At 46.7% G+C, this 27,626-nt stretch overlaps 2 protein-coding genes and 1 non-coding gene across 5 annotated transcripts in view; 1 reads left to right on the top strand and 2 right to left on the bottom strand.

Moving 5' to 3' along the window:
• Positions 1–3,355: 3,355 nt before the first annotated feature.
• On the bottom strand, positions 3,356–6,201 carry Tnnc1 (troponin C1, slow skeletal and cardiac type). The gene is made up of 6 exons (XM_070018383.1): positions 6,143–6,201; positions 4,639–4,669; positions 4,231–4,377; positions 3,914–4,028; positions 3,661–3,797; positions 3,356–3,567 (listed from the first exon to the last, which is right to left on the bottom strand). The coding sequence occupies exons 1-6, from the start codon at positions 6,164–6,166 to the stop codon at positions 3,536–3,538; spliced, it is 486 nt and encodes a 161-aa protein (XP_069874484.1). The 5' UTR covers positions 6,167–6,201; the 3' UTR covers positions 3,356–3,535.
• A 3,227-nt stretch (positions 6,202–9,428) lies between these two features.
• The window catches only part of Nisch (nischarin), a 37,719-nt gene continuing 19,521 nt past the window's right edge, over positions 9,429–27,626 (top strand). For 2 of the 3 annotated variants that reach the window (XM_070018595.1, XM_070018594.1), the window contains exons 1-7: positions 9,429–9,615; positions 11,602–11,685; positions 12,621–12,803; positions 24,759–24,807; positions 25,717–25,880; positions 26,168–26,263; positions 27,121–27,216. In XM_070018595.1, the coding sequence (XP_069874696.1) occupies positions 9,520–9,615; positions 11,602–11,685; positions 12,621–12,803; positions 24,759–24,807; positions 25,717–25,880; positions 26,168–26,263; positions 27,121–27,216 (768 nt within the window). In that variant the 5' untranslated portion in view covers positions 9,429–9,519. The remainder of the gene's footprint in view (positions 9,616–11,601; positions 11,686–12,620; positions 12,804–24,758; positions 24,808–25,716; positions 25,881–26,167; positions 26,264–27,120; positions 27,217–27,626) is intronic. The other variant, XM_070018596.1, reaches the window with a different exon arrangement.
• Positions 13,579–13,682, bottom strand: LOC138824900 (U6 spliceosomal RNA). Its single transcript, XR_011371216.1, has one exon. It is a non-coding gene; the product is annotated as a U6 spliceosomal RNA (small nuclear RNA).

Here is a 27,626-nt window from a genome sequence, read left to right as displayed (position 1 = left end):
CCTCTTCCAACATACTTCCCTAAACCCCATGCCTTCTTTCAGTCCCCTGGACCCCAGGCTCTGCTCCCTAAAGGCTCTCAACCTGGACTATCTTCCCTTAGGCCCTTTCCAATTGGGTTCACACTTGACTGCTCCACTGAAATTCTCCTTTCCACAAGACCAAGGCCTGGATTCTTCTGAATCTTGGGGCCATTCACTGTCATCCATACACTATCCCTGGCTCTTTTGTTCAAAGCTAGCTCTCTACCACTTTGAACCACAGTTCCACTTCTAGTTTTCTGGTAGTTACTTGAAGATAAGAGTCTCGTGGACTTTCCTGCCTGGGCTGGCTTTGAACCTCAATCCTCAGATTCAGACTCCTGAGTAGCTAGGATTACAGGCATGAGCCACCAGCGCCTGGATCCATGCCTACTTTTTTCCCTTCTGGTTCACCTAGGGTCTCTCTTACCCACTGGCTACATGTAATCCTCTACCTCCTCTCTATGGACTTTCCCTGGGAATCTCACTTGTGAGCAAAGCTGGGAAAGCGTTCCTAACTCTGATGATGACAACCTTCCACACCTCTCACTTTGCCCTGTCCTGTGCTTCTGGTGGGCTCCCACCTTCCCACCAGCCAGTCCCAGAGACATCTCAATTTTAATGCAGGCAAAACCTCTCCATCGTTCCCATGGTCAGCCCATTAAAAATGCCTCACCTGATTGTAATTCTAAGAAAAGACAAGATAACCCCAGACTAAGTAACTGGTCTCTATCCTTCCAAAGTGCCAATACTGGCCTAGAGATGTGTCTCAAGTGATAGTGTGCTTGGTGAGCAGTCATGAGGCTCTGAATTCAACCCCTAGTGCTTCCAAAATACTAAGGTTTTGAAGGATGAGGAAAGACTGAGTCAGACTGGGAAGGAACCAGGAGCTGGGTTGTGCCAGTGTCATCTTTGGGATCTCCATTAGCTGGCCAGGAAAAGAACTCTATCAAGGCGATTAAAATGTCAGTAATGTCTAAAGGTGTGTTAGTAGTGTTGTACACATGCTAAGCTACCAGATTTGATCCCTGTCCTATGATCTGGTTATCTGATTAAAAGTTTGGGGAAGTTGGCTAAAGTGTAAATCAAGAGTTTTTAATACCATTTTTTGCAACATTTCTGCAATTCTGAAATTTCAAGATGGGAAAAAATCCTTGATAAGTCGTCTATTGTAATGCTTCTTCTCATAATGCCCTAGGTTCCTACTCAACCAATGAACAGATCTGGGTGGCATCAATCAGTGCACAGCCTAGGAGAGGAGGTATGGAAGGAGCCCTGTACTATAAGAACTGCCCTCTGATCCTAACCCATTTCCTGCTTAGGGACCCCCCTCCTTCTTGGAGTCTGTACTCCACTTCCAATTTCAAGAAACTTGCTACCTCATTATTTAAAGGGGAAAACAAAACTAATGCAAAGGGGCTGGGAAGGTGGCTCAGTGGTAGAGCGCTTGCCTTGCATGCATGAGGCCCTGGGTTCGATTCCTCAGCACCATATAAGCAGAAAAAAAGCCAGAAATGGTGCTGTGGCTCAAGTGGTAGAGTGCTAGCGTTGAGCTGAAGAGCTGACGGACAGCACCCAGGCCCAGAGTTCAGGCACCATGACCGACAAAAACAACAACAACAACAACAACAACTAACGCAAAGTAACCTGCACTTCCTAAAAACCCTATGCTGAACCTGTGCCCACTTAGGCTTTCATATGTCAGGAATTAGTAGTTTGTCCATAGTTCCTTACCTTGCATAGTCAATCCCGTAAGTTCTAGTTCTGGTTGCAAATAATGCCCCGGGTCCGTGTACACCCTCTACCCTTCTACCCCAGCATCTACTGTGCTGAGAACCACTGCCCCAGCCTCCAGCCAACCTCCTGTCTTCTCCACAGTCTTTTCTCCTCTGTAATCTAAAAGCCCTTCATCCCCTCACATGAGCCAGGCTTCTGGCTTTGCTCCCCTCTCTCTAAGGCTGCTGGAGCTTCCAACCCAACCCCTGCCTTTTTGCTCTAGAGACTGAGTCTTTTCCCCTGTTGCTCCTATGGCTGATTCCCTGGCATTTTTCAAGTCTTGCTCAGTGAGTGTCACCTCCTCTTAGAAGCCTTCCAGGATAACTCTATTCTGCCACACTAGTTTCCTCCCTGCAATCATAACCCTCTTCATCCCCCTGAGTCAACTAGAAATTCCACAGGTTGGAGACTGGACTCACTCTGACATGTTCAAGCATCCAGCCCCATGCTAGGCACATGACGTGTGAGTAATCAAACCACTGGATGATGCAGTGACAGGCCAGGTCCTCCACTGAGGTCCCTCTTTTTCTCCAGTGTCACTCTAGGTGTCAATATAGGCATAAGAGATCCCCAGGCTTCTGAGGACAAACCTGTGAAGTCCCCTTTCCACTCCTCCCAGATCTTTCCAGGGACCAGACAGCTTCTTCCAGCTCTGGCTTCCAACAGAGGAATCTCTAGAATTCCAAGATTGTCTCTGGAATGCCCAGCCTGTCTGGAAAATGCCCGGGCTTGGGCACAGGTGCAGAAGCAGTGGGGTAGCTGGGTGGAGAAAAGACAGCTGTTGACATTCTGGCTAGAGCCTGGGTCACCGTGGCAGCTGCCTCTCTTGCAAGCATCATTACCAACACCTCCACTTCCTTGAAACATGGAACCCACCCTCAAGGCCAACAGTACTGTTCTCAGTGCCACTCTAGCCTGGGTACTCCAGGCTCACCATCCTCATCCACTTCATCAGGCCTTTGTTTCCTTGTCAGGGATGGAGGCCCGGTGGCTGGAGGCAAGTCTCTGAAGGTCACAAGAACTGGAAATTAATTCCAGTTTTGGATCTGATCCATGATACAAGAGCCTTTGCCTAGAGGTTGGATGTTGGATTTTCCCAAAAACTCACCAGATGACCACACCTGTGAAATGGGTGATGCAGTGCAGAGAAGATTATATGCTCTTCCTCCCCTCCCTCCAGCCTGGGAATCAAGGCTGCTCATGGGAAATATGAGCAAGAAATAGATTAGAGCTATGGATCTGCTGGGCTCCCAAAGGATCTAACATCACTTTACCCAGGGCTGAGAAGTTGCTAGGATTGCAGGGCTAGGAGGCATTCAGGGCCTTCTGCAGCTAACTGTACTCCCCAAGTAGGGGCCCTCTAGATTGCCATACTGGCTGATTAAAGTAATGCCTTAGGACATTGCTAAAATGTGGGCTCCAGGGCTACCATAGTCTCCAGAGGCTCGATTGCTGCAGATAAGGCACAAAGGAGGGCACCTCTGCAGCCAGCCTGCCTAGGATAGGGTCAACAGGAAAAGTCCTTGGCCCTGGGACTTGGATCAGAGCCAGACACGAAACCTCCAAGGAACAAGGCTTTATTTGCACTCTGCAGGACAGGGGTAAGGAGGGGGTGAGGAGGGCCAGGGGTCAAGGACACAGCCAGGCTCAGAGCCTAGAGAGTCTGGCCCTCCTGCCCCAACCCAGAGTCTGTCTGGAGTGGGAAGGTGGGCATTGGCAGTTTTGGGCAAAGGTCAGCATCTTACTCCACACCCTTCATGAACTCCAGGAACTCTGTGGAGAGAGAGGCAGGCATGGATCAGAGGTGTAGGCCAGGCTGAATGTTGACCACAGGGAAGTGGGGAGGTCTTCCCTCCATCCACTCACCGTCATAGTCAATGCGGCCATCATTGTTCTTGTCGCCATCCTTCATGAGCTCCTCAATGTCATCTTCTGTGATGGTCTCACCTGTAGCCTGCAACATCATCTTCAGCTCCTCCAGATCAATGTAGCCATCAGCATTCCTGCAAGGAAGGCAAGAAAGACCTCAGAAACTAGGGCAGGTCAGTGTGAGGGGAAAAGGTAAGATGGGGGCATTGGGAGATGGGTCAGGGGCAAGAAGTCACGTATCTGTGCTCACTTGTCAAACATGCGGAAGAGGTCCGACAGCTCCTCCTCAGATTTCCCTTTGCTGTCATCCTTCATGCACCGCACCATCATGACCAGAAACTCATCAAAGTCCACTGTGCCACTGCCTGGGCGGGCAGTGCAGCTGTTAGACCTCAGTTAATACTGTAAACAATACCCTTCACACACACCAACTCCATGAAGCTCATTAGGCCACTGTGCCTACTTTGTAGATAAGAAGACTGAGGCATTGGGACAAAAAAAAAGTCTCCTGATTAAACAGAAACAGGATGTAAAGTATTTGGGGTCTAGAGACATGGAGGGGCTCACCATCCTCATCCACTTCATCGATCATCTCCTGCAGCTCCTCTGGCGTGGGGTTCTGGCCCAGCATCCTCATCACCTTGCCCAGCTCTTTGGTGCTGATACAGCCATCCTCAGCACCCAGCACAAAGATGTCAAAGGCAGCCTTAAACTCTGTGTCCAATGACAATGTGAGGAGACAGAACAGCCAGGGCTCACCAGACAGGAACTCAGGTCAGACCCCTGAGGTCACCTGTCAGTCTGCCCACCTCCTTCTAAAAGGTCTCTGAGGTCACAGCAAGGGGATCACAGCTTTGGACTTTCAGCCTGGAGTTTTCTTCAATCCCCTATCATGCTCTTCCAGCCTGTTCCCCAGCGGTGCCCCTCTCCCCCCTCCCTCCCCCACCCCGTTCCTCAGTTGACAAGAACACTTACCATTTTTCTGCTCTTCTGTCAACTGCTCTACCTGGAGAAGGAAAGGGGTCCTGAGACTCAGACTCAGGCCTTAACTGCTATGGAAGAAACTAACCCATTCCAGGAAGGAAGACTGAAGCCAGAAAAAGGTGGTCATTTCCACGTCATGGAATAGGGGCCTCAGACCTCCTTTCTTGCCTCCAAAGCCATAAAGTTACCCAGCTAGCCTCACAGAAGCTGGGCTTGGGGTCAGTCTGACAGGTGGGTACTAGTTCCATGTCCAAGGTGACCCCCACATAACACTCTATGCCCTTTGGGCCACCCTAATGAAACCCAAGCTGCATGGCCTGAGAGACAGCTGTCCTTCAAGTTGGGACAATAAAACCAATGTTAGAGATGAGCAAAGCCACCCACTGTAACCTGACCAGGATGACCACTGGACTATTTTTAACAGGGAGACAAAGTTAAACCTGGTGATTGTTCTGGGGACTTTGGTATGCAGGGGGTGGGGCAGCATTATCAGGCTCTCTGGCTGCTTGTACTGCCTCAGGAGCCAAAATTAGTCCCCAGCCCTCCAAGCCTTCTATGGGCACTGGGTGGAGGGCTGCCTCCCTCCTTCCCAGCTCCATGGGCTTCTGCAGTATAGGCAGGGTTGACTCTGGAGTCAGCTGTAGCCCTTCCCAGCCTCCTGAGTGGGGCCACATTCTAGGGGCTAAAGGGAGGGGTGTTTCCCCTGGGACAGCTGTCTGTGCCTGGATGTCCTTTTCTCTGGAGTGGGAGGAGGGACCCCTCCCCCCAGTCTGGAATAGCATCTGAAGCCCCCCCCCCAGTGATCTCAAGAGGCTATAAAGACTTGGGGTGACTGCTCGCCAATCCTTATCTTCATTCCCAAAGCCCTGAACCCCAAGTCTTCCAGACCATGTAAGAGCTGGGCCCTTAGTTCTCTCCAAGTCTAATCTTTCTCCGTGTTAGTCATCAAAAGCCCCTTCCCAAGCCCAAGATTTAGGCTTGGCAGCCTCTCTTTACAATGCCCTCTTCACAATCTCCTCTAAAGTATTTCAGCCAGCTGAGAGGCTGGAGCGGGACAGCAGATCACGCAAGAGAAGCAGAATGTAAGAAGCAGAAACGGGGTGACACAAGGGGAGAAGGCAATAGACACAGAGAGACAGTTCAGGAGAATTTTTTTTTTAAATAGGAGACTGGGAAAGAGCCACACAACAACTACAAATACAGAAATTTGCTCAAAGGACAGTGACATAAACTGCAGACACTTAGAAGGGGACACAGGATACTAAAAGCTGGAACTTCCCCTGTACCATTCCAATAGCCTCTCTTCAGACTCTGAGCCCCTCATCTTCTCTGCACCCCTGAATACCAGCTCCACCCTCCCAAAGGCCTGTGCTAAATATCTAACAGTCTCTCTTAGATCCCCATCACTTTCCTAGGTGACCTTGTTCCCCATTCTAAGCTAAGCAGGTCTCCAGTGGGTCCACCCTCCCCTGCCCTGCCCAGGCCAGTCCCTCACCGCAGCCTTGTAAATGTCATCCATGCTGGAGCTCACAGGACAGATTGCTGAAGTTGCCAGCCAGCACTTAGCCTCAGCTTAAATAGCCCTGCCCCACATTCCCAGCCCAGCCCACCATTGCATGTGGTATCCTCCACCCCCTCCCCTGGCCTGGGTGATCTAAGCCTGGCCTGAGTTCCTGTATCCTCTGCCCAGACAGGGAACAATAAAGGGTTTCAAGGACCAAGTTTCTTGCTCTCTGTTCCCCATACCTCACAGGGGAATCTCAGGAAAGGTTTCTTGAATGAATGAAAACATAAATCCAGGGTCAGAGCTGGAAAGTAGTAAGCCTCAGGCCAGGCTCCGTCCTATACACAGCAGCAGCTCCACCTTCCATCCAACCTGGGAAGTAGGTGCTATCACCCCTACTTTCCAGATAAGATAAAGGAGGATTCCTGAGGGCTTGATTTGCCCCCAAGATGTGGCTTATTGGATAGTACATGAAGAGGCTAGGACTCTTGGGCCCTGCCATAAACAGCCTCAAAAACCAGGATCCAAGTATAGTCATATGGCACTTGTAAGGAAGTCACTGACACACCAAAACAGAGAAGTCTAGAGCCCTTCAGCCAGAGATACCAAAGGAGCCATGCACAGACCTCCCATCACCCCAGAGGGAGCCGTGCTCACTTTGGGCTTGAGTCAGCTGTCCTCAATCATTCAACAAACACTCCCACAGAGCCTCATCTGTGCCAGGCTCTTTTTCCTTACCCTCCATTTGAAATGCCACCTCCCTCTTCTAGGTCTGTTTTTCTAAGGGTTAGCACTGTAGTTCTTGGATGCAGTTCTTGGTTTGCACTTTGGCAGGATAGCATTGGTGCCCAATGGAAAGCACATTCCCCTTCTCTCAGCCTGCAACCCTACTCAATACAGATCCCATTCCTCCACTAACACACCAGTTCTCCTGTCTTGTCCTTGACATGAATCAACTCTCTCAGTTCTCCAGGAGTGAATATGACAGAGACCTCAGAGTGTCAGAGAGACTAAGAAAAGTCTCATATGCTGGGCACTGGTGGTTCACACCTGTAATCCTAGCTTCTCAGGAGGCTGAGTAGGAAACCAATCTCGGGCAGGAAAGTCCATGAGACTCTCATCTCCAATTAACCACCAGAAAACCGGAAGTGGTGCTATGACTCAAAGTGCAACCTCATCAGTCTTTTTTGGGGGGAGGGGTCCAGTTGTGGGGCCTGAACTCTGGGCCTCGGTGCTGTCCCTCAGCTCTTCAGCTCAAGGCTAGCACTCTACGACTTGAGCCACAACGCCACTTCTGGCTTTTTTCTTTTTGCTTATGTGGTGCTGAGGAATTGAACCCAGGGCCTCAGGCATGCAAGGCAAGCGCTCTACCACTGAGCCACCTTCCCAGCCCAGCTTATTAGTCTTGAGTGAAAAAGCTCATGACCAATATTAGCGAAATGAGCTCCCTTTCCATACCTTACTACACTCTTCCCCTCTCCACAGCTTAGCGTGCCTCCTTCCTAGGCAACACTAGGCCCATTTAGCAAAGGCAGTAAATAATCAGCCTCCAACCCCCTTTCCCTTGGGATGGCACTCCTCTGGGGCAGCTACCACCATATAAGTCAACAAGAGCCCCTTAGAGTGACCTTCAGGTCTAGGCAGTTGCAGGACCCCTTATCTACTATTTATTTGGGCAGCAGCCATAAATCCTAGTCTGCCATGATAGAGCCCCTGGCCCTGAGGTCCACACCTGGGTCTCTACCGCCTAGCCCCTTCTAGCCCCTCCTAAACCTCTTAGGTTATGTAGGTCACCTCAGACAATAGCCAGCACTTCTTTTCACTTCTCCTTTATGATAAGGGGTCTTGCCTGCCCCTTTCCCTGCAATAAACCTTTCTTTTTTCTCTGTACCTGGATGTCTGCATGGTTTTCTGGCAAAGTCTACTTTTACTCTATCAACCAACAATAACAACAACAACAACAACAACAACAAAAGAAAGAAAGAAAGAAAGAAAGAAAGAAAGAAAGAAAGAAAGAAAGAAAGAAAGGGAGGAAGAAAGAAAGAAGAAAGAAAGAGGGGGGAAGGAGGGAGGGAAAGAGGGAGGGAGGGAGAGAAAGAGAAAGAGACAGAAAAGAAAGAAAAAAGAAAAGTCTCAGTGTCAGCCAGCCATGGTTGTGCAAAGTGCAAATAATAGGCTGGGGTTCAGACTGTGGAGAAATGGGAGTGGAAAGCTGGATCCTACTTCAAAAATAACCAGATCTAAAGGGCGTGGAGACATAGCTAGCTCATGCTGTAGAACATCTGCCAGCAAGCAGGAAGCCCTGAGTTCAAATCTCAGTACTGTCACAAGAAAGAAAGAAAGAAAGAAAGAAAGAAAGAAAGAAAGAAAGAAAGAAAGAAAGAAAGAAAGAAAGAAAGAAAGAAAGAAAGAGAGAGAGAGAGAGAGAGAGAGAAAGAAAGAAAGAAAGAAAGAAAGAAAGAAAGAAAGAAAGAAAGAAAGAAAGAAAGAGAGAGAGAAAGAGAGAAAGAGAGAAAGAGAGAAAGAGAGAAAGAGAGAGAAAGAAAGAAAGGAAGGAAGGAAGGAAGGAAGGAAGGGAGAGAGAGAAAGAAAGAGAGAGAGAGAAAGGAGGAAGAAGGAAGGGGAAGGAAGGAAGGAAGGAAGGAAAAGCAAAGCAAAGCTGTTATTCCGGCCCTGTTGGGCTCTAGTCTAGCCCATTCCTTGGAGAAGGAACAGCCAGGTGAAGTGTTGTTAATTGCCCTTTTTCCACAGGGGGAAAGTAAGGCTAGGCGGGAGCAGGGACTTGCTTCGGTTATCTTGCCCGAAGAGCAAGAGGCCCATGGCCTCTGCCATCCCTTTTTTTTTGGTCCGGTCGTGGGTCCTGAACTCTGGGCCTGGGCGCTGTCCCTCAGCTCTTCAGCTCAAGGCTAGCGCTCTACCACTTGAGCCACAGCACCACTTCCGGCTTTTTTCTTTTTGCTTATGTGGTGCTGAGGAATCGAACCCAGGGCCTCATGCATGCAAGGCAAGCACTCTACCACTGAGCCACCTTCCCAGCCCTGCCATCCCTTCTTAAGGACCAAGGAGCGAGCGAGTACCGACCCCAGTGGCCTTTGCCTAGGTTAGCTAGACCAAACAACCCGGCAATTACGCAAGCGAGCCCTCAGGCCCGCACGGGCTGCGCATGCGCGCCGGGGGCGGGCCTGTCAAGCGCCGGGCGGGGGCGGGGAGGGGGTCCGGCGAGGGGGCGGGGCGAGGGAAAAAGACAGCAGGGCCAAGATGGCGGCGCGGGCGGGGGGCGGCGGGGGCAGGGGGTTGGGGGGACGCTAGCCCCGCCCCCTGCTGCTGCCAGTCCTGCGCCGGGCGGCGGCAGCGACGGAGCCGGGAACATGGCGGCCGCGGCACGCAGCTTCGGGCCCGAGCGGGAGGCGGAGCCGGCTAAAGAGGCTCGCGTAGTGGGCTCCGAGCTCGTGGACACGTACACGGTGTGCAGGGGGCGCAGGCACCCGAGGTGGGGGTGGGGGCTGGAAGCCGGAGTCCGGGTCAGGGGGCTTGAGGAGGGGTCTGTCTGGCCCCGCAGCCGGGAGGACCTTCCCTGCTGTGGCGTGAATGGGGGTCTCAGGTGGGCGAGAGTGAGGACGGGTCTTGGTCCCGTAGGTCCCGGGACGGATGGCTCGCCCGGGGCGGGGATTCGGCCAGGGGCTCGCTCTCTGGAAGGCAGCATCCACTCGCTGGGATCTGGGGAATAATGGGTACCTGGGCGGGGATCCTCCCGGCCTGGTGGGATGCAGCCTGCCAGGCTTTGATCGCGGGTCTTGGCCGCGGGGAATTGGGAAAGGGGACTCAGGTTTTAGGTCTGGAAGCAGAGAAGGTGGAAGTCCCATCGGGCCCAAGGCCCTTGAGGGGTCGGGTGGAGACCAGAACTTAGCCTGGAGTGGAGCTCCGCGGTGGGTTAAAGGGCGAGGCTGGGGGGGGGGAGGGGGGAATGTTGTAGCTCAGGCCTGAAGTCGAGATTTTACAAACCTTCGTGGGTTTGGGATGTGGGGGCGAGATTGGCAGTAACAGCCAACACACATTTCTAGGCAGTGAGGGAGAATGAGGATAATAAAGGGAGGTAGTTCCCCAAGGCAGTAAGATAGGATGTCCCCCTCCCCCAACCCCCAAGTCTACTCGGGATTGGATGCCAGGCCTAGGACTCTAGTCGGCTGCTCAAGAAAAAAAAAAAAAAAAAACAAACTTACCCTGGGGTAGGGGCTCAGTGAACCCCCTCCCAGCCTCCTTTTCTTTGTTCTAGGAGAGTGGGGAGTGGGTGGGGGGCCTTAGCCCAGCCTGTGCCACACCTCCTTGGCCCCTATCCTGACCCTCCCCTGTCTCCTGTCTTCCTCTGGCTCTTTTTCTTTTCCTGGATAGGAAAGAGAGGAATCCTTCAGGATGGAAGACAGGCTGGGGTTGATATTTAAGCAACAGGCCAACCCTGGAAAAATAGCTGTTTTTCAGGGTTAGAGGATTCAGCTAAAGTTGACTATTTCCTCTTCCCCTTTCCCTATTGAAGAGAGGTGGGTAAACTAAGACCAGGGACTGGTCTAGAGCTAAGGATGAAGGTCCTGAGCTGATGGCGGACGGACTGTCATTCATCGGCTACACTCAGCTGGAGAGTCATTCTCTTAAAAGCTCTCTGTATTGTTGGTTTTGCTCCCATACTGGAGGCAAGAAGGTGACTTGCAGGCGGTCTCTGTTCTGTTCCTGAGTGTGTAAATCAGATGTTTATTAGCACATCTATCTTTTGTTAGGTGTCATGAAGCATTTTATATCTATTTCCTTATTTGCTCCTTAAGCCTACCAGGTTTTAAGATGGAGGAACTGATGCCTGAAAGAGCTCCTAGTCATTGACATAAGCCACAGCCAGGAAGTAGCAGAAACAAGTTTTGGACTCAGTTATTTCTGAACCATTAAACCATATTGCCTTGTGGTAGGGCTAATTACCGATCACTGCCTCCCCCAGCAGTTTCTTAGTGCCTTAACCTCTGTTCCGCAGAAGTCCTAGCTACAAGCCAGTTGAAAAGGTTGACAAAGATTTGCTTCTAGGATGGAGTCAGCACATGGAAACTAGTACAGCAGAAAAGCTGGTCCTTCCAGATCTGACCTGCTCTGCCTCCTTTGGAGGCCTTGCTCACTGCTCAAGTAAGGTTTTGAGTTACCTAGAGGCAGGAGGCAAAAGCAAGGAGACACCTTACTGTTGTAGAGTCACCTTTTCCATTCCTTAACAAAAGAAGCCACAGCCTTTGCCTCATTGTCCTAAAGCTAGGGCTGTGGAAGAGGCTAAGGGAGTCTATGGCTGGCCAGCAAGGGTCAAGTGCACAGTCAGTTAGTGAAGGGTATCCAACTTTGCTATTAGTGGAAGAGGTATCTGAATGTCTGTAGTTACTACTGTCTAGTTCTCCTTGCCACAGGATTGTCATTTTCCTCTTTAGGTTTATATCATCCAAGTCACAGATGGCAGCCATGAATGGACAGTCAAACACCGCTACAGTGACTTCCATGACTTGCATGAAAAGGTAACCCATAGTAGCTAAGAGCTTGTCTCTCAGGGCTTGGGACTTTGGGACCAAGTTCCCATTGTGCAACACATTAGTTTCAGGGCAAAACCACCACCACATCTATTAAAACAAAAATCCAGAAAAGAAAAAAGGAAATAAAGGTAGTTTATTAATGTAACTGACAAAAGAACTGGTGGATCCTAGGAATTTAACTCTAATCTGCATATGAGTTTTTATTTAAAAATTGCCATTCGGGCTGGGAAGGTGGCTCAGTGGTAGAGTGCTTGCCTTGCATGCATGAGGCCCTAGGTTCGATTTCTCAGTACCACATAAGCAAAAAGAAAAAAAAGCCGGAAGTTGCGCTGTGGCTCAAGTGGTAGAGTGCTAGCCTTGAGCTGAAGAGCTGAGGGACAGCGCCCAGGCCCAGAGTTTAGGCCCCACAACCGGACCCAAAAAAAAAAAAAAATTGCCATTCTAGCTTGAATATGAGACTGTTTTCCAGTGACAGGACAGGTTTGAAGTTGTTCTACTTAATACAGCAATTGCAGAGTCTGTTCTTTAACATCTGGCTGTGATTCCATTTCTTTATTTGCTTTTGCTGCCTTTCTCTGGATGATTTGCAGTAGGAGAGTCTTTATGACATCCCATCGCCTCCACTGGATTTCTTAATGCTTTGGAAGAGGTGGACATTTCAGGAGCCCAGAAATACCACTTTTCTGAGTATCTCCAAAGTCTTTAGGAGCAGTTCCTCATCTGTAATTGTATTGGTATTTCTAATACTAATTGGATTTGAAGAGGTCAAATGCCATGTGCTCTAGTTTGGTCATGAATCCTAGTACTACTGTGGGAAGGCTGAGAAAATTGTGACAGTGCCTGCTCTTGTCTGCTACCTTTAGTCTTATGTAGACCAGAACTTGTTGGTCGATGGTTGATATACTTATGTTTTCTTACAGCTTGTTGCAGAGAAAAAAATTGATAAAAATCTACTTCCACCCAAAAAAATTATTGGCAAAAACTCAAGAAGCTTGGTGGAGAAGAGGGAGAAGGATCTGGAAGTGTACCTCCAAACACTTCTGGCTGCCTTCCCTGGCGTGGCCCCCAGAGTGCTGGCCCAGTTCCTGCATTTTCAGTTCTATGTAAGTTCCTCTTGGAGTTCTTTACCCTGTCTATAAATCCACAACCACCAAGCTTGAGGCAGCAAGCCATAAAGCTCAACTTTGAAAAATAGGCTGGACTTAGAACCTTAGATTAGAAGATGGAGTGGGCTATGAGCAAAAGCACATACACTGGTATGTGCATAATTTAATTAAACTAACTGTGGTCAAGATTTTCTTCTACCAAGGGACATTTTGTTTAGTAGAAATGCTCTGTGGATGTTTAAGGTAGGTTTCCCATCAGATAAGTGAGGTTGAATTAGAGACAGCTGACACCTGGCATAGACTATTTTTGAGACTAAGTAAGGGATCAGACTGTTATGGGAGAATATTACCATTTTAAGGCATATCATCAGGGTACTTAGACTAAGGATAGACATCTTCCTCCCATAGGAGACATGTGGTAGAGCACTCTTCCTTCTGGATAGCGTAATAGTCATGGGCTGCTAGTATCAGAATAAGTTGTCAAACCTCATGGCATGGTGGCACATGCCTGTATTCCCAGCATTCAGAGGCTAAAGCAAAAGGATCATGAGTTTAAGGCTAGCCGAGGCCACTTAGCAAGATATTGTCAATAGATAGGTAAACAGGTAAGGAGATGAGTAGTCAGACCTTGGAAAGGGCAACTTGTCATTGTGAAACAAAAATGTTAAAAGTACCACCAGTGGCTCATGTTTATAATCCTAGCTACTCAGGAGGCTGAGATCTGAGATCATGGTTTGAAGCTGGCCTGGGCAGGAAAGTCCATGAGACATTTCTTATTATGGGATGCTTCATGAATGTGCACGTCATCCTTGTACAGGGGCCATGCTAACCTCTGAATTGTTGCAATTTTAGTATATGTGCTGCCAAAGTGAGCAGAGACTCTTAACTCTAACCACCAAAAAGAAAAGAAACAATGACCCAAGTGGTAGAGTCCTAGCCTTGACCATAAATGCTCAGGCAGCCAGGCGCTGGTGGCTCACGCCTGTAATCCTCGCTGAGCTCTGAGGATCGTGGTTCAGAGCCAGAAGGTGGAGCTGTGGCTCACATGGTTGAGCTCTAGCCTTGACCACAAAAGCTCATGACAGCACCAAAGCACCAGGAAAGGCAAACACAAAAAGAACCACTGGATTGAACAAATGGGTTCTGATAGCTTTGTTATCCTTTTCTAAGGGGTCACTATAAATTTTTCTCTTAACCTTTGTACCATCAGTGTCCCCTCTGGAGTTGTTAAGATGTGTTTCATTTCTTGTGTAACTAGCGTTGGACAGGATGGACTCGGAGAACCCTGTTTGGCTATGGTGTGGATATCTTTTTGTTGGTGGTTGTGGGGCTTGAACTTAAGTTCTGGACACTGTCCCTGAGCTGTTTTTGCTGAAGGCTAGCACTGTGACACTTTGATCCACAGCACCATTTCTAGGTGTTTTTGTTTTTGTTTTGGGGGGTGGTTAATTGGAGATAAGAGTCTCACAGAATTTCCTGCCCAGTCTGGCTTCAAACCATGATCCTTAGATCTCAGCCTCCTAAGTAGCTAGGATTATAGGCGTGAGCCACCAGCACCCAACTTGGATTCCTTTTTAATTGAAGTAAAGTTCACATACCATGAAATTCTCACTTTCAAAGTGTACATTCAGTAATTTTTAGTATAGTCACAAAATTGTGAATCTAATTCTATGATGTTTCATCACCCCCAATAACCCTGTTCCCATTAGCAGAACTTTAACCCTTCCTATACTCCTACCCCAACCTGTGTTAGTCACTAACATACTTTCTGTCTCTCAGTTTTGCCTAATATAGATACCACATATAAATGGTTCATACAACATGTAGCTTTTTGTAACTGATTTTATTTAGTCTTGTTTTGAAGGTCTATTCATATTGTCACATAGTATCTGAATGTAGGAGTCCTCCTTATCATGGTTTCGCCCTCCATGGGTTCAATTACATAGGCAACCATGGTCCAAAAATGTTAAATGAAAAATTCTGAAAGTAAGTAATTCACAAGTTCCAAATTATGTATCATTCCAAACAGTGCAATGAAAATTCCTGCTATTCCTCCTAGGACATGAATCAGCTCTGGATTTGAGTCCACTCTGTATACAGGTCACTTAACTCTTCTTTATTTAATAATGGCCCCAAAGCTCCTGAGTGGTCCTAGCAATTGGATGTACCATCAAGAAGCTGTAAAGTAGCTTCCTTTAAGTGAAAATGTAAAAATAGAAGACACTTAGAAAGAGACCACATTATAATATATTGTTAGGCTTCTATTTGAGTGTTAGTTGCTAATACCTTCATATACCCAATAGGTAGATTTTACTTCATTATATGTGTGTGTTTGGGATAAAAACAAACATAATATATAAAGAGTCTGGTATTAACCTCAGGTTTAGGCACCTACCAGGGATCTTGGAACAGATCCCTCATGGATAAGGAGTGACTATTGTACCACATTATCTACCATCCATTTCTATTCATCAGTTGATGAATTTGGATTGTTCCCTTTTTTTTTTGGTGCCAGTACTGGGGTTTGAACTCCAGGACTTGGGAGCTGTTACTTAGATTTTTTTGCTCAAGGGTGGTACTCTACCACTTGAGGCGCACCTTCATTTCTGGCTTTTTTGCTGGTTAATTGTAGATAAGTGACTCATGGACTTTCCTGCGAGGGCTAGCTTTAAACCATGATCCTCAGATCTCAGCCTCCTGAGTAGTTAGGATTATAGGCATGAGCCACCAGTGCCCAGCTTCTTTCTGCTTTTGAGCTGTTAGGAGTAATGCTGCTGTGAACATTAACTCTCTCTTATCCATGAGGTATACATTCCAAAACACTGAATTGATGCCTAAAATCATAGATGGTATTGAGCTCTTGTCATACTGTTTCTTTCTATACATACATGCATAAATTTATTGTCTGTGCCATTAAAAAATTTTGTTTGTGTTCGTACTGGGATAAGCCACCAGCACCCAGCTGATAGCCACTGACATCTATTCTTATCTATACCATCAAAACTGAGCACTTTTTCATGCATTGTGCTCATCATTGGCATTTGGAGTTGTTGTTGATGTTGTTGTTGCCATTGCTGCCAGACCTGGGACTGGCAGATCCTAGGCATTGTTGCTAAGCTTTTTTGCTCAAAGCAAGTGCTCTACCACTTGAGCCACAGCTCCACTTCTGGCTATAATTGACAGTTGGAAGTGACAGCAAAACTGGCAGGAGCTTATTCTTTCTCAACAATTTTCTGGGTAGAAGATTCACTTAAGCAAGCATTTAAAGATTTTCCTACGCTATATCACTACTCTGGTGCTTTGAGACTCTTATTGAGGGGCTGGGAATGTATCTTAGCAGTAAAAGTACTTGCCTCTCATGCATGAAACTCGGGGTTCGATTCCTCAATACAACATAAACAGAAAAAGCCAGAAGTGGCGCATTGAGAAGATGTGGTTGCTAGAACACAAGTACTTCATTTCTGTGGTAACTGAGATGGCCATATACCATATATGCAGTGTTAGTATGCTGGACACAGGTCTGGTTCATGTTGCAGGAAGGATTAGGCAGGACAACAGTTGATTTCCTTATGGTTCTCAGAATAGTATGCAGTTTAAAATGTAAGAGTTATTTACTTCTGGTCCAGGCACTGGAGGCTCACATCTGTAATCTTAACTACTTAGCAGGCTAGGATCTGAGGATTATGATTTGAAGATAGACTGGACAGGAAAGACTGTTACAAGACTGTTACTTCCAATAAAATTAACAAAAAGCTAGAAGTGGAACTATGGCCCAAGTAGTAGAGCGCTATCCTCAAACACTAAAGTTCGGGAATGGTGCCCAGGCCCTGAGTTCAAGCTCCTGGAGTTCTCTGTTTAATGGTTGTTGACTGCATGGTGTGATTAAACCAGAGAAAAATGAAACTGTAGTTACAGTAAGGCTACTATGTACATCTCTGTGCGTGCATGCGTGCACGCGTGCACACACGCTGCTCCTAAAGCTTGGACTCAGGGGATTGAACTCAGGACCTGGGCGCTGTCCCTAAGTTTTTGTGCTCAAGGCTAATACTCTGCCACTTGAGCCATAGCTCTACTTCTGGCTTTTTTTTTTTTTTTTTTTTTTTTTTTTGGTTGGGGGGGTCTGGTTGTGGGGCCTGACCTCTGGGCCTGGGCACTTCAGCTCTTGGCTAGCGCTCTACCACTTGAGCCACAGCGCCACTTCCAGCTTTTTTTCTTTTTGCTGAGGAATCGAACCCAGGACCTCATACATGCAAGGCAAGCACTCTACCACTAAGCTACCTTCCCAGCCCCCGCCTGTTTTTGTAGTTAATTGAAGATCAGAGTCCCACAGACTTTCCTGCATGGGCTGGCTTTCAACCACACTACAGGTGGCTTGGATTTGCTTTTCAGAAATGGAAGCTAAGTCACATTGTAACTTTGTCTTGACTTTTTGATTAACTGGCAAATTATTTTCCAGAGTTGCTACATTATTACATTCCTACTAGCAATGTATAGGTTCTCTTTTTTTTCTTATTAGTAATTTGTAATCTTTCTATCACTTTGTTGTTCATTCTTTAAAATCCTAGACATTCTAATGGGTGTGACATTGTTCTCATTATGGTTTTGGCTTGCATTTCCAAAACAACTAGTAATATTGGCCTCTTCATGTGCTTATTGGCCCCTTGTAGATCTTCTTTGGAGAATATATTCAAATCAATCCTTCCTTCCTTCTTCTTTTTTTTTTTTTTGTCAGTCATGGGGCTTGAACTCTGGGCCTGGGCGCTGTCCCTCAGCTCTTCAGCTCAAGGCGAGCGCTCTACCACTTGAGCTACAGCGCCACTTCTGGTTTTCTTTTTTTTTTTGTCTGTCGTGGGGCTTGAACTCTGGGCCTGGGTGCTGTCCCTCAGCTCTTCAGTTCAAGGCGAGCACTCTACCACTTGAGCTACAGCGCCACTTCCGGTTTTCTGGTGGTTTATTGGAGATAGGAGTCTCACGGTCTTTCCTTCCCGAGCTGGCTTTGAACCTCGATCCTCAGATCTCAGCCTCCTGAGTAGCTAAGATTACAGGCGTGAGCCACCAGCGCCCGGCCACTTCTGGTTTTCTAGTGGTTTATTGGAGATAGGAGTCTCACAGTCTTTCCTGCCCAGGCTGGCTTTGAACCGTGATCCTCAGATCTCAGCCTCCTGAGTAGCTAGGATTACAGGCGTGAGCCACCAGCGCCCGGCCCAGCTTTACTTTCTTAATAGTGACCTTTGATGTATAAAAGTTTCAGTAGGAGAACAAAGCCTTTTAATATAGTTCAGACTAGTGTTTTTAGCAGGGAGGAAAAGGTCTGGTTATGTAGTTCAGACTGGCTTAGAACTCAAAATCCTCCTGCCACAACTTCCCAAGTGCTAGGACCATAGGCATCTGCCACCACACGTAGCCAACTTTTAAAGGCTGATGAAGGAAAAATTATTTATTCATCTATTACTTATTATTCTGGTCACTTGTGTTTTTGTTATTATATCTGAAAATCATTTATAACATATTCTAAGAATTTTAGCTTTAGCTCTTACATTTAAGGCTTTGATTGATTTGGGGTTAGATGGAGAGACAGCCAGAGCCAAGTTTATCTTCCAGCCTAGCTTCTTCCCAGCAGCAGTTTATCCTATATCAGTCATTTTACTTTTCCATGCCCCAATTGCTTTATTTAGTGATTTGGAGGTTACTAACAGGGCCTATTTGAAAGGAAGTCAAGAACTTAGGAGATGGCTCATAGCTCACTACATACTGGGCTTCCTAATAAAGAAAGATACTCAATTCTCTTGAAAGATGATTTGTTATATATATATATAACAAATATATATATATATATGTATATATATATATATATATTTTTTTTTTTTGTCAGTTGTGGGGCTTGAACTCTGGGCTTGGGCGCTGTCTCTGCACTCTTCAGCTCAAGGTGAGCACTCTACCGCTTGAGCCAGAGCCACTTCCAGTTTTCTGGTAGTTTATTGGAGATAACCATCTCACAGTCTTTCCTGCCCAGGCGGACTTTGAATCATGATCCTCAGATCTCAGCCTCCTGAGTAGCTAGGATTACAGGCATGAGCCACTGGAGCCTGGCGATTTGTTATATTCTTATTTCAAAGCCACTTAGCTATTACAAAGATGTTTTTCAGAGTTTCAAATTAGGGGTGATAATGAGATTGTTGCCATTTTACTGTTGTTTTAATATTCAACTTATTTCCATAGTTTTAGCTGCAAAGGAATGAGATTATGAATGATAGCAGATTTCTTTTCAGTGTATAGTCTTAAGAGTTCTCTTAAAGTTTACATTTGAATCTTTCTGTGAGGAGTGTCTCAAGTCAAAACACAAATAATATGCCTGACCCATGTTTGCATGTCCATTTACCAAGATACCTAAAATAAAAGTCATCTCAGTACTCAAGAAGCCAAGGCAAGATGGTCACAAGTTTGAGGTCAGCCTAGACTCAGTAAGAGGAGCCCCTATCTGAAAACAATAAAAGTTGCTGGTACTGGTAGCTCATGCCTGTAATCCTAGCTACTCAGGAGGCTGAGATCTGACGATCACGGTTCAAAGCCAGCCTGGGTAGGAAAGACAATGAGGCTGTTATCTCTAATAAACCACCAGAAAACTGGAAGTGACTCTGTGGCTCAAATGATAGAGTGCTTGACTTGAGCTGAAGATCTGAGAGACAAGCCCCATGAATGACAATAATAATAATAATAATAATAATAATAATAATAAAAGTTATACCAGGCCCCTTAGCCTCAGCATTTCCACACCACACTTGGGTGATGTTCTCAGTGACAGTAATTGATTCCCTTGTTAATGCCCCCACTGATAAGCACATTGCCCTAGCATGAGCCAAGCAGAAGTGTTAGTAACTGGCTAGGAATTTCATCAAGCTAAGGCATATACATTTTAGGGTACTTGGTTGTGAGATTATTTATGTACAGGCATGCTCAGAGCTATCACCTATCCATGGCATCTTCCTGTGAGATCTAGACCTCTGCTCAACTGGAGTTATTAGCTTAATGGTAGAGTGCTTACATAGCATGTGCAAGACCCCGGTTCAATCCCTCTTGCTGCAAGTTAATGGGGAGAGGGTACACATCTGTCCAAAGTATCAGCACATGATTCCTGTTAGCAACAATGTGGCTGATCTGTAGATCTGTAATACATTTGCAGGGATTTGGGGATTAGGTGTGTGTAGAGGTGATTACTATAGTTGGTGACATTTTGAAATATTTCAAACTCCTTCAGCAGAAAATGGGTTAGGGCAGGTTGAAAGCTACCTATCTCCACAAGTGACCCCCTCCTCCCCTTTGAAGTGTAACAGTTAGGACTCAGGGGCCACTGAGGCTCCCTTGTCTCCTCATAGCTTGACTCAACCTCTTTACCCATAGGCCCATATTTGGATCAGAAGGGTCTGGTGGTCTTAAGTTTGGAAACTGAGGCCTTCTGTGTTCCTCTGACTCAGTCTTCAGCCCTAAGTGAAGCTTGGCTAGGTAATCAAGTAGAAAGTGCAACAGCCTTCCTTGGTCCAAAGAGTGGGGAGAGATAGTTGCGCAATTACTTTGCTTTTGAGATTCCTTTAAAGCAAAAGCTGGCTCTTTGCTTAAAACAAGCCCTTGGACTTCACTATCTCTCACCTTTCTGTGTCTTCTGAAAATTCCATCCCTATCCCCTTAGCAGGGCTGGTGCCCAGGGGGTTCTTTCTCCATGTTCTTCTGAGACGATAACAGCTGACCACAGTAATGTGGATAGAAAGTGAGAATTATTCAATACTGACAGTTTCTGCTGAGATGCCTCTGGGAACCTCAGTGTCATGCACAGTGCTGGGGGGCCCCAAGCTACCATTGGGGAATGTAGACAGATGTAGATTGGCAGTCCTTGAAACGTGTCGTCTGACAGAGGAAGGATTTGTAGACAGGCCGTGGTTCTAAAAACTGTTCACAGACAGATCATTCCAACAAGCGCTTTATAATCTTTTAGGTCTTCACAGCTGTTAGGAAAAATGTAAATGAGGTTAAGAGGTTTACTTTAGAAAGAACTCATGGCCTCTCCTCTTACTCCTGTCACTCCTCTCCTTAAAAACTACAGCTGTGTCCACTAATTTTGCTTCTTTTGGCTTTTTGTCCACTAAGGATGGAGGTGGGAGAAGAATGAGTTTCACCTCATATAGAAACTGAATTACAAGCCAGGTGCCAGTGGCTCACACCCGTAATCCTATCTATTCAGGAGACTGAGATCTGAGGATTGCAGTTCAAAGCCAGCCCAGGCAGGAAAGTATGTGGGACTCTTATCTACGATTAAAACCAGAAGTGGCTCTGTGGTTCAAGTGGCAGAGCACTCACCTTGAGCTGAAGAGCTCAGGGACAGCGCCCAGGCGCAGAGTTTAAGTCCCACGACCAACAGAAAAGAAATAAAAGAAACTGAATTTCAAGAAGACTAAATAAATACATTTTTATTTTATTTTTATTATTATAAAGATGACGTACAGAGAAGTTACAATTACGTAAGTCAGGTAAAGAGTACCTTTATTTTTGGACAATGTTATCCCTTCCCTTGCTCCCTCCCAGTTTTTCCCTCCTGTACCCAACCACAAGTTGTATTGCTCATTTTCAACATAGTGTCTAGTAAATACCATTGATGCATTTGTTCACCCTTTGTGCCTCCATTTTTGTGCCTTCCCTTACCCCCCAAAGATAAACAAACAAGACAAAAAGAAAAGGAAAACAAAAAAAAAAAAGCCCTCGTTTCCATTCTTGGAGTTTGTTTTGATAAATATTATTTTATATGATCAGAGGCACGTAGGCATTGCACCCTTGTGTTCCTCCCCTAAGAGTGCCCCCTGCTGTCACTATGTGTGAACGCCTAGAGAATAAATACATTTAAAAAACAACATAAAGGACCAAAAGAAAATGAGGAGGAGATTTTTATAATCTTGGTGTAGGGGAAGAGACCTTCAGCATCACAAAGGAAAAGAAGTATGGGTTAAATAACATAAAACGAAAAAACTTTACTATGTCAAGAACACCATCTTGGACAAAGAAAAAAAGCATATAGTCTGGGAGGAAATATTTGCGGCATATAAAGAAAAAGTAGTAGAAGTGGCACTGTGGCTCAAGTGGTTGAGTGTTTGCCCCAGGGACAGCATCCAGGCCCAGAGTTCAAGCCCCACGACTAACAAAAAAAAAAAAAAGGTAAGTCATTATGAGCAAGGTGTAATATGTATGTCTATAATCCTGGCTATTCAGGAGGCTAAGAGGAGGACTGAGTTCTAGGCCAGCCTTGACAACTTAGCAAGACCTTGTCTAAAAATAAAACTAAGGCTGGATGCCAGTGCCTCACATCTGTAATCCTAGCTAATTGAGAGGCTGAGATCAGGAGGATCACAATTTAAAGATAGCCTGGGCATACATACTAGAGTCCTTCCCAGCTGGGTATGGTGGCATATGTCTGTCATCCCACCTACACGGGAGGCTGAGATCAGGAGGATCATAGTTCCAGGCCAGCCTAGGCAGAAAAGTCTATAAAACTCAATCTCAACAGAATAAGCCATGAGGTTGTATGTGCCTGTTATTTCAACTATAATGGGCTCAGGTAAAAATTGAGATCCTATATCAGGAATAACCAGTGGATATCAGGCGTATAGCTGTAATCCCAGATATTCAGGAGTGTTGTGATTCAAAGCCAGTCCAGGCAGAAAAGTCCTCAAGACTCTTATCTCCAATTAACCACCAAAAAGCTAGACCAGAGGCATAGCTCAAGTGGTAGAAGGCCAGCTATTATCAAGTAAGGAAAACAGGGTTGAGACACACACACACACACACACACACACACACACACACTCTCTCTCTCTCTCTCTCTCTCTCTCTCTCTCTCTCTCTCTCTCTCTCTCTCTCTCTCTCTCTCTCTCTCTCTCTCTGTCTGCCAAAAAGAATTGAAGGTTTGGTTCAATGACACTTGTCTAACAAGTATGAAGCTGTGAGTTCAAATCTTGTAACTCATTTTCCTCCTCCCCCTCACCCCCCCCCCCCACAAAAAAAGGGAAAACAGTGATGTAGTTCAGTGGTAGAGGATGGGAGGGAAGGGTTCTGGTGGCTCATGCCTGTAATCCTAGCTTCTCAGGAAGCTGAGATCTGAGAATTGCTGTTCAAAGCCAGCCCAGGCAAGAAAGTCCATGAGACTCTTTATTTCCAGTTAACCACCAGAAAAGCCAGAAGTAGAGCTGTAGCTCAGGTTAGATAGAGTGCTAGCCTTGAGCAAAAAGATTCAGGGACAGTGTTCAAACCCTAGGACCAGAGGAGAGACAGAGACAGAGAGACAGAAAGAAATAAGCAAAGAGAAAAACAGGAAAAGGACATTCTGTCTCTGTAGCCTAGTGCCTTTTGAGTCTCATAAACATGTGAATTACATGTTCTGCTGGCAGTGGTGTTCCTGAGTTGTAAGGGTAATTGTGCAGCCTCTATCTGGACCTGTTTACTAAAAGGCCTGTTGGCTTCTATCTGTCAGGTAGTTAAAATTCCTACCTGGAGGCGGTAGGGGTTGTGTGCTTTGGTGGCTCCTGACAACCCCGGATTGCTTATTGAAGTGGTGAGGCAATTGATTGTGTACAAAGAGGCCCAAGGCCCAGTGCTTAATGTGGGGTTGCTAGCTTCTAATCATCAAAAATTGGAAAGTCTCATTACCTCTCCACCTGTGTTTGCTCATCTTTGTTAACAGGATTCAAGGTACCAGCTTCCTGTTGGGTGGTGGGAGATATTATCTGCCAAGTGCTCAAGCATTGCCTTGTGTGAATTAACATCTGGCATGTTAGCTGTTAATATGACTGGAAGGTTATCCTTGTCCTTTATCTCATGACTAGAAAAGGAACTCCTTTCCAACCTCTAGTGACTCCAGGATGAGTAGTACTTTCATGCATCTGGAAGGGATAGAGCAGGAAAAAAAAACAAACAGGTGCCCACTTTTTCTCAGATACACACAGAATGAGAGAAGGTAAAACTGATCATTCCTAGGGAGTTTCGTGTGTGTGTGTGTGTGTGTGTGTGTGTGTGTGTGTGTGTGTGTGTGTGTGTGTGTGTGTGTGTGTGTGTGTGTGTGTGTGTGTGTGTGTGTGTGTGTGTGTGTGCGCGCGCACTAGAGCTTGAATTCAGCACTGGTCTTCTCACTTAGCTTTTTCGTGTGTGTGTGTGTGTGTGTGTGTGTGTGTGTGTGTGTGTGTGTGTGTGTGTGTGTGTGTGTGTGTGTGTGTGTGTGTGTGTGTGTGTGTGCGCGCGCGCACTAGAGCTTGAATTCAGCACTGGTCTTCTCACTTAGCTTTTTCTGCCAAGGCTGGCGCTCAGTCACTTGAACTACAACTCTACTTCTGGCTTTTGTTGGTTAATTGAATTAAGAGTCTCATGAACTTTGCTGTCTAAGCTAGATTCAAACTGTGATCCTCAGGTTTCAACCTCCAGAGTAGCTAGATTACAGAAGTAAGCCACTAGTGCTTGGCCTGTTTTCCTGTTTTTGAAGAAATGGTTTAGGTGTCCATATACTTGAAAATGCTTCATTTTCCTTTCTAAGCTCTGTGCCTTTTCTAGTTTACCATTAAGAAAGCTAGCATTGAGCCAGGCACCGGTGGCTCACGCCTGTAATCCTAGCTACTCAGGAGGCTGAGAGCTGAGGATCATGGTTCAAAGCCAGCCCGGGCAGGAAAGTCCGTGAGACTCTTATCTCCAATAAACCACTAGAAAACCAGAAGTGGCACTGTGGCTCAAGTGGTAGAGTGCTCGCATTGAGCTGAGAGCACAGGGTCAGCACCCAAGCCCAGAGTTCAAGTCCCACGACAGACAAAAAAAAAAAAAAAAAAAGCTAGCACTACATTAATAGAACAGGTAGATAGCTAAGAATGTGCAAATTCTAGTGACCAGGACAAGTTGACTTCCTAACCAGGATTTTGTTTCTTTCTGCAGGAAATAAATGGTATCACTGCAGCACTGGCTGAAGAACTCTTTGAAAAAGGTATGTGGTCATTAGTCCTTGAAATACTAGGCACACCTTGACTAGTCTTAACTAGGCATCTGGAGACCCAAGGTAGCACAGAACTCAATGTGTTGAGTCCTAGCCAGGGTTTACCTCTTTGGGGGTGCCCAAATCCCTGGCCCTGGTTCACAGCTAAGCCTGCCTACCTACCTACAGGTGAGAGGCTATGGTCCATCCAGAGACTTTTTTGAGTTCCTATGTCGAGGACTTATTCTTTAGTGGAATGCTGAAAGGTAGCTGCAATGTCGCATCTTGTACCTGGTTTGTTCTTGCTTGAAAGAATATAAAGAGCAAGTAGAAGATAACCTTGAGTCATAGAACTATCAGAAAGCATGGTAACATAGCTGACATGTAATGAGCATGCCTGCCACCAGCCCTATGGTTAACATCCTATTGGCTCCCTCCCTGCCCCTCTCCCCCCAGCAGGTAGAAGTGAGAATACTGACAAGAGGCCCAATAACCTGTGTGAGGGTACATGGCTAACAAGAAGGAGCACAAGAACCAAATGCCAGTCAGTCTGGCTCAAAAGCTCTCAGGCTTCTCACTGACCTGGCATCTTAGGCTTGCACCTAACTTCAACATCTGCATTTTGGAGGTTGCAGCATAGGTCTGACTTGGCCTCATTCTTTAGAGTGGCTCTCCAGTTGCACAGCCCCATTCCCTTTCCTCTGTCTCCACACATCCCAGGCTGCCCTGTGCTCAGTGTGAGCTCAGGAGGGCAGCAGTTCCTGCATGCTTAAGGCTGTAGTTTCATCTGACACTGTGGGTGAATGTAATAGGTGCTTGCTCAGTGTTGATTGACCATTGGCATAGTGAACAAATGCCCTGGTTGTACAGTGGACTGGGGTTAGGGTTAGACACTCATCCCTTGGGAATTGGCTGTTGCAGGAGAACAGCTCTTGGGGGCTGGTGAGGTCTTTGCCATCAGACCCCTTCAACTGTATGCAGTCACCCAGCAGCTGCTACAAGGAAAGCCCACATGTGCCAGCGGGGATGCCAAGACTGACCTTGGGCATATTCTGGACTTCACCTGTCGCCTTAAGTACCTTAAGGTAAGGATGCAGCTGTTCAGCCATGTAGAGCTCACTGAGAGCTGGCAAATGAGTTTGAAGATTCAGGAGCTCTCTGTGGAAAGACCATCTAGTGTTCTTCACACTGTGAACACCAGGGGGCACCATGACCCAGTATACTTTTACTTTAAACTTTGGCCTAACCATTTTGTTGAAAATAGAAGTTATCGAAGTTTCAAGTTTGGCAGCTACTGCTGCACTGACCAAAAATGTGGATGGTGAGCGGTGGCAGCAGCATCCCTAATTTAAGCCTTGTCTTTTTGCCTCAGGTTTCTGGCACAGAAGGACCTTTTGGGACTAGCAACATTCAGGAGCAGCTCCTGCCATTTGATCTGTCAATATTCAAGTCTCTTCACCAGGTGGAGGTAAGGCCTGGGGCCGCTGAGATGCTGGCAGGGCTGAGTCAAGAACAGGCATCATCTCTCTCTGACTATAGCGAAGTAGCTGTTTTGATGTCTGATGGCCAGATTTAATCACAAAACACTGCTTGGTCAAACTTGGTCTCTGATGCTTTTACTCATTGGCTGGCAGTCTATCATCTGAGCCACACCTCCAACCCCCAGATGTTTACAGTTGAGGAAACTAAGGCTTAGTGAGACAAGGAAGTATGGCTAGGATCATCAGGTTCAGGAGCAGCAGACTTGCTTTGGGTCTTGGGGCCACTCCTCTTGATGGAAGCTCAAGATGTTTGTCTCAACCACTACTGGCTAAGGCCTCAGAAGGAAGAGGAAAGTCTGATCCAGTCCCTCTAGGCAGCTGAGGCTCTGTCTGGTCTGTGAGTTTGTAGCACTGGGGTCAAGTGGGCTTGGCCTCTCACCACAGGACAGCTGAGGGCAGTGGACTGGGGTGGGGCCAGCAGGAGTTTCACCACATTTGCCGCACTGTGGAGGCCATTTGCTCGTTGCTTTCCATGGCTGGTTCCTATGACCCACCCTTTATATCTACCTGACAGGCTCCAAGAAGCCCTTAACAAGAAAATGGATTTTGTGGTGTATTGCGAATCTGAGGATCGGAATACCTTTCATGCTAAGTACTTCACAGAATGCTTAATCAGCCCTGTCTAGCACTGACAAAAAAAAAGGATTAGGTTTTGACTCCTGCCTGTGAGGATTTGGGCCTGCCCATTGTTGGACTTCTTTTGTGCATTGTGGGTTGAGTGCCCACTTCCTGGAACTTCTGATGGAGCAGGTTATTTCTCAGACGTAGCTGTGCTTTGTTCCAGATAAGTCACTGTGATGCCAAGCACATCCAAGGGCTGGTTACTTCGAAGCCTACCTTAGCCACAATGAGTGTCCGCTTCTCAGCAACCTCCATGAAGGTGAGCTTTTGCCTGTGCTGTGGGGCATGGTTCAAGCTATGACCCCTGCAGTGTCTATCAGTACTCATAGGACTGTCCAGCTCATAATGGACCCTGAGGTACTTGAACCTGCATCTTCACCGTAAGTCAGTATTCATTAGACATTTTAGAGGGACTGGGACTTTTTCTTGAAAAAAAAATTTTTTTTTTTTTGGGGGTCTGGTCGTGGGGCCTGAACTCTGGGCCTGGGTGCTGTCCCTCAGCTCTTCAGCTCAAGGCTAGCACTCTACCACTTGAGCCACAGCACCACTTCCGGCTTTTTCCTTTTTGCTTATGTGGTGCTGAGGAATCGAACCCAGGGCCTCAGGCATGCAAGGCAAGCACTCTACCACTGAGCCAACTTCCCAGCCCTCTTGAAAAAATTTTATGTT

Source organism: Dipodomys merriami, unplaced genomic scaffold (genome assembly GCF_024711535.1).
Source record: "Dipodomys merriami isolate MVZ:Mamm:240054 unplaced genomic scaffold, mDipMer1.0.p SCAF_13, whole genome shotgun sequence".
Classification (NCBI taxonomy): domain Eukaryota; kingdom Metazoa; phylum Chordata; class Mammalia; order Rodentia; family Heteromyidae; genus Dipodomys; species Dipodomys merriami.
This window is presented reverse-complemented; position numbering and strand designations above follow the sequence as displayed.

Coding starts and splice junctions, on each gene's coding strand:
- Tnnc1 (XM_070018383.1), bottom strand. CDS start 6,166: ATGGATGACATTTACAAGGCTGCG. Junction 4,670..6,142: donor ATGACATTTACAAGGCTGCG/GTGAGGGACTGG, acceptor TTCCTTCTCCAG/GTAGAGCAGTTGACAGAAGA. Junction 4,029..4,230: donor CGATGAAGTGGATGAGGATG/GTGAGCCCCTCC, acceptor CTGCCCGCCCAG/GCAGTGGCACAGTGGACTTT.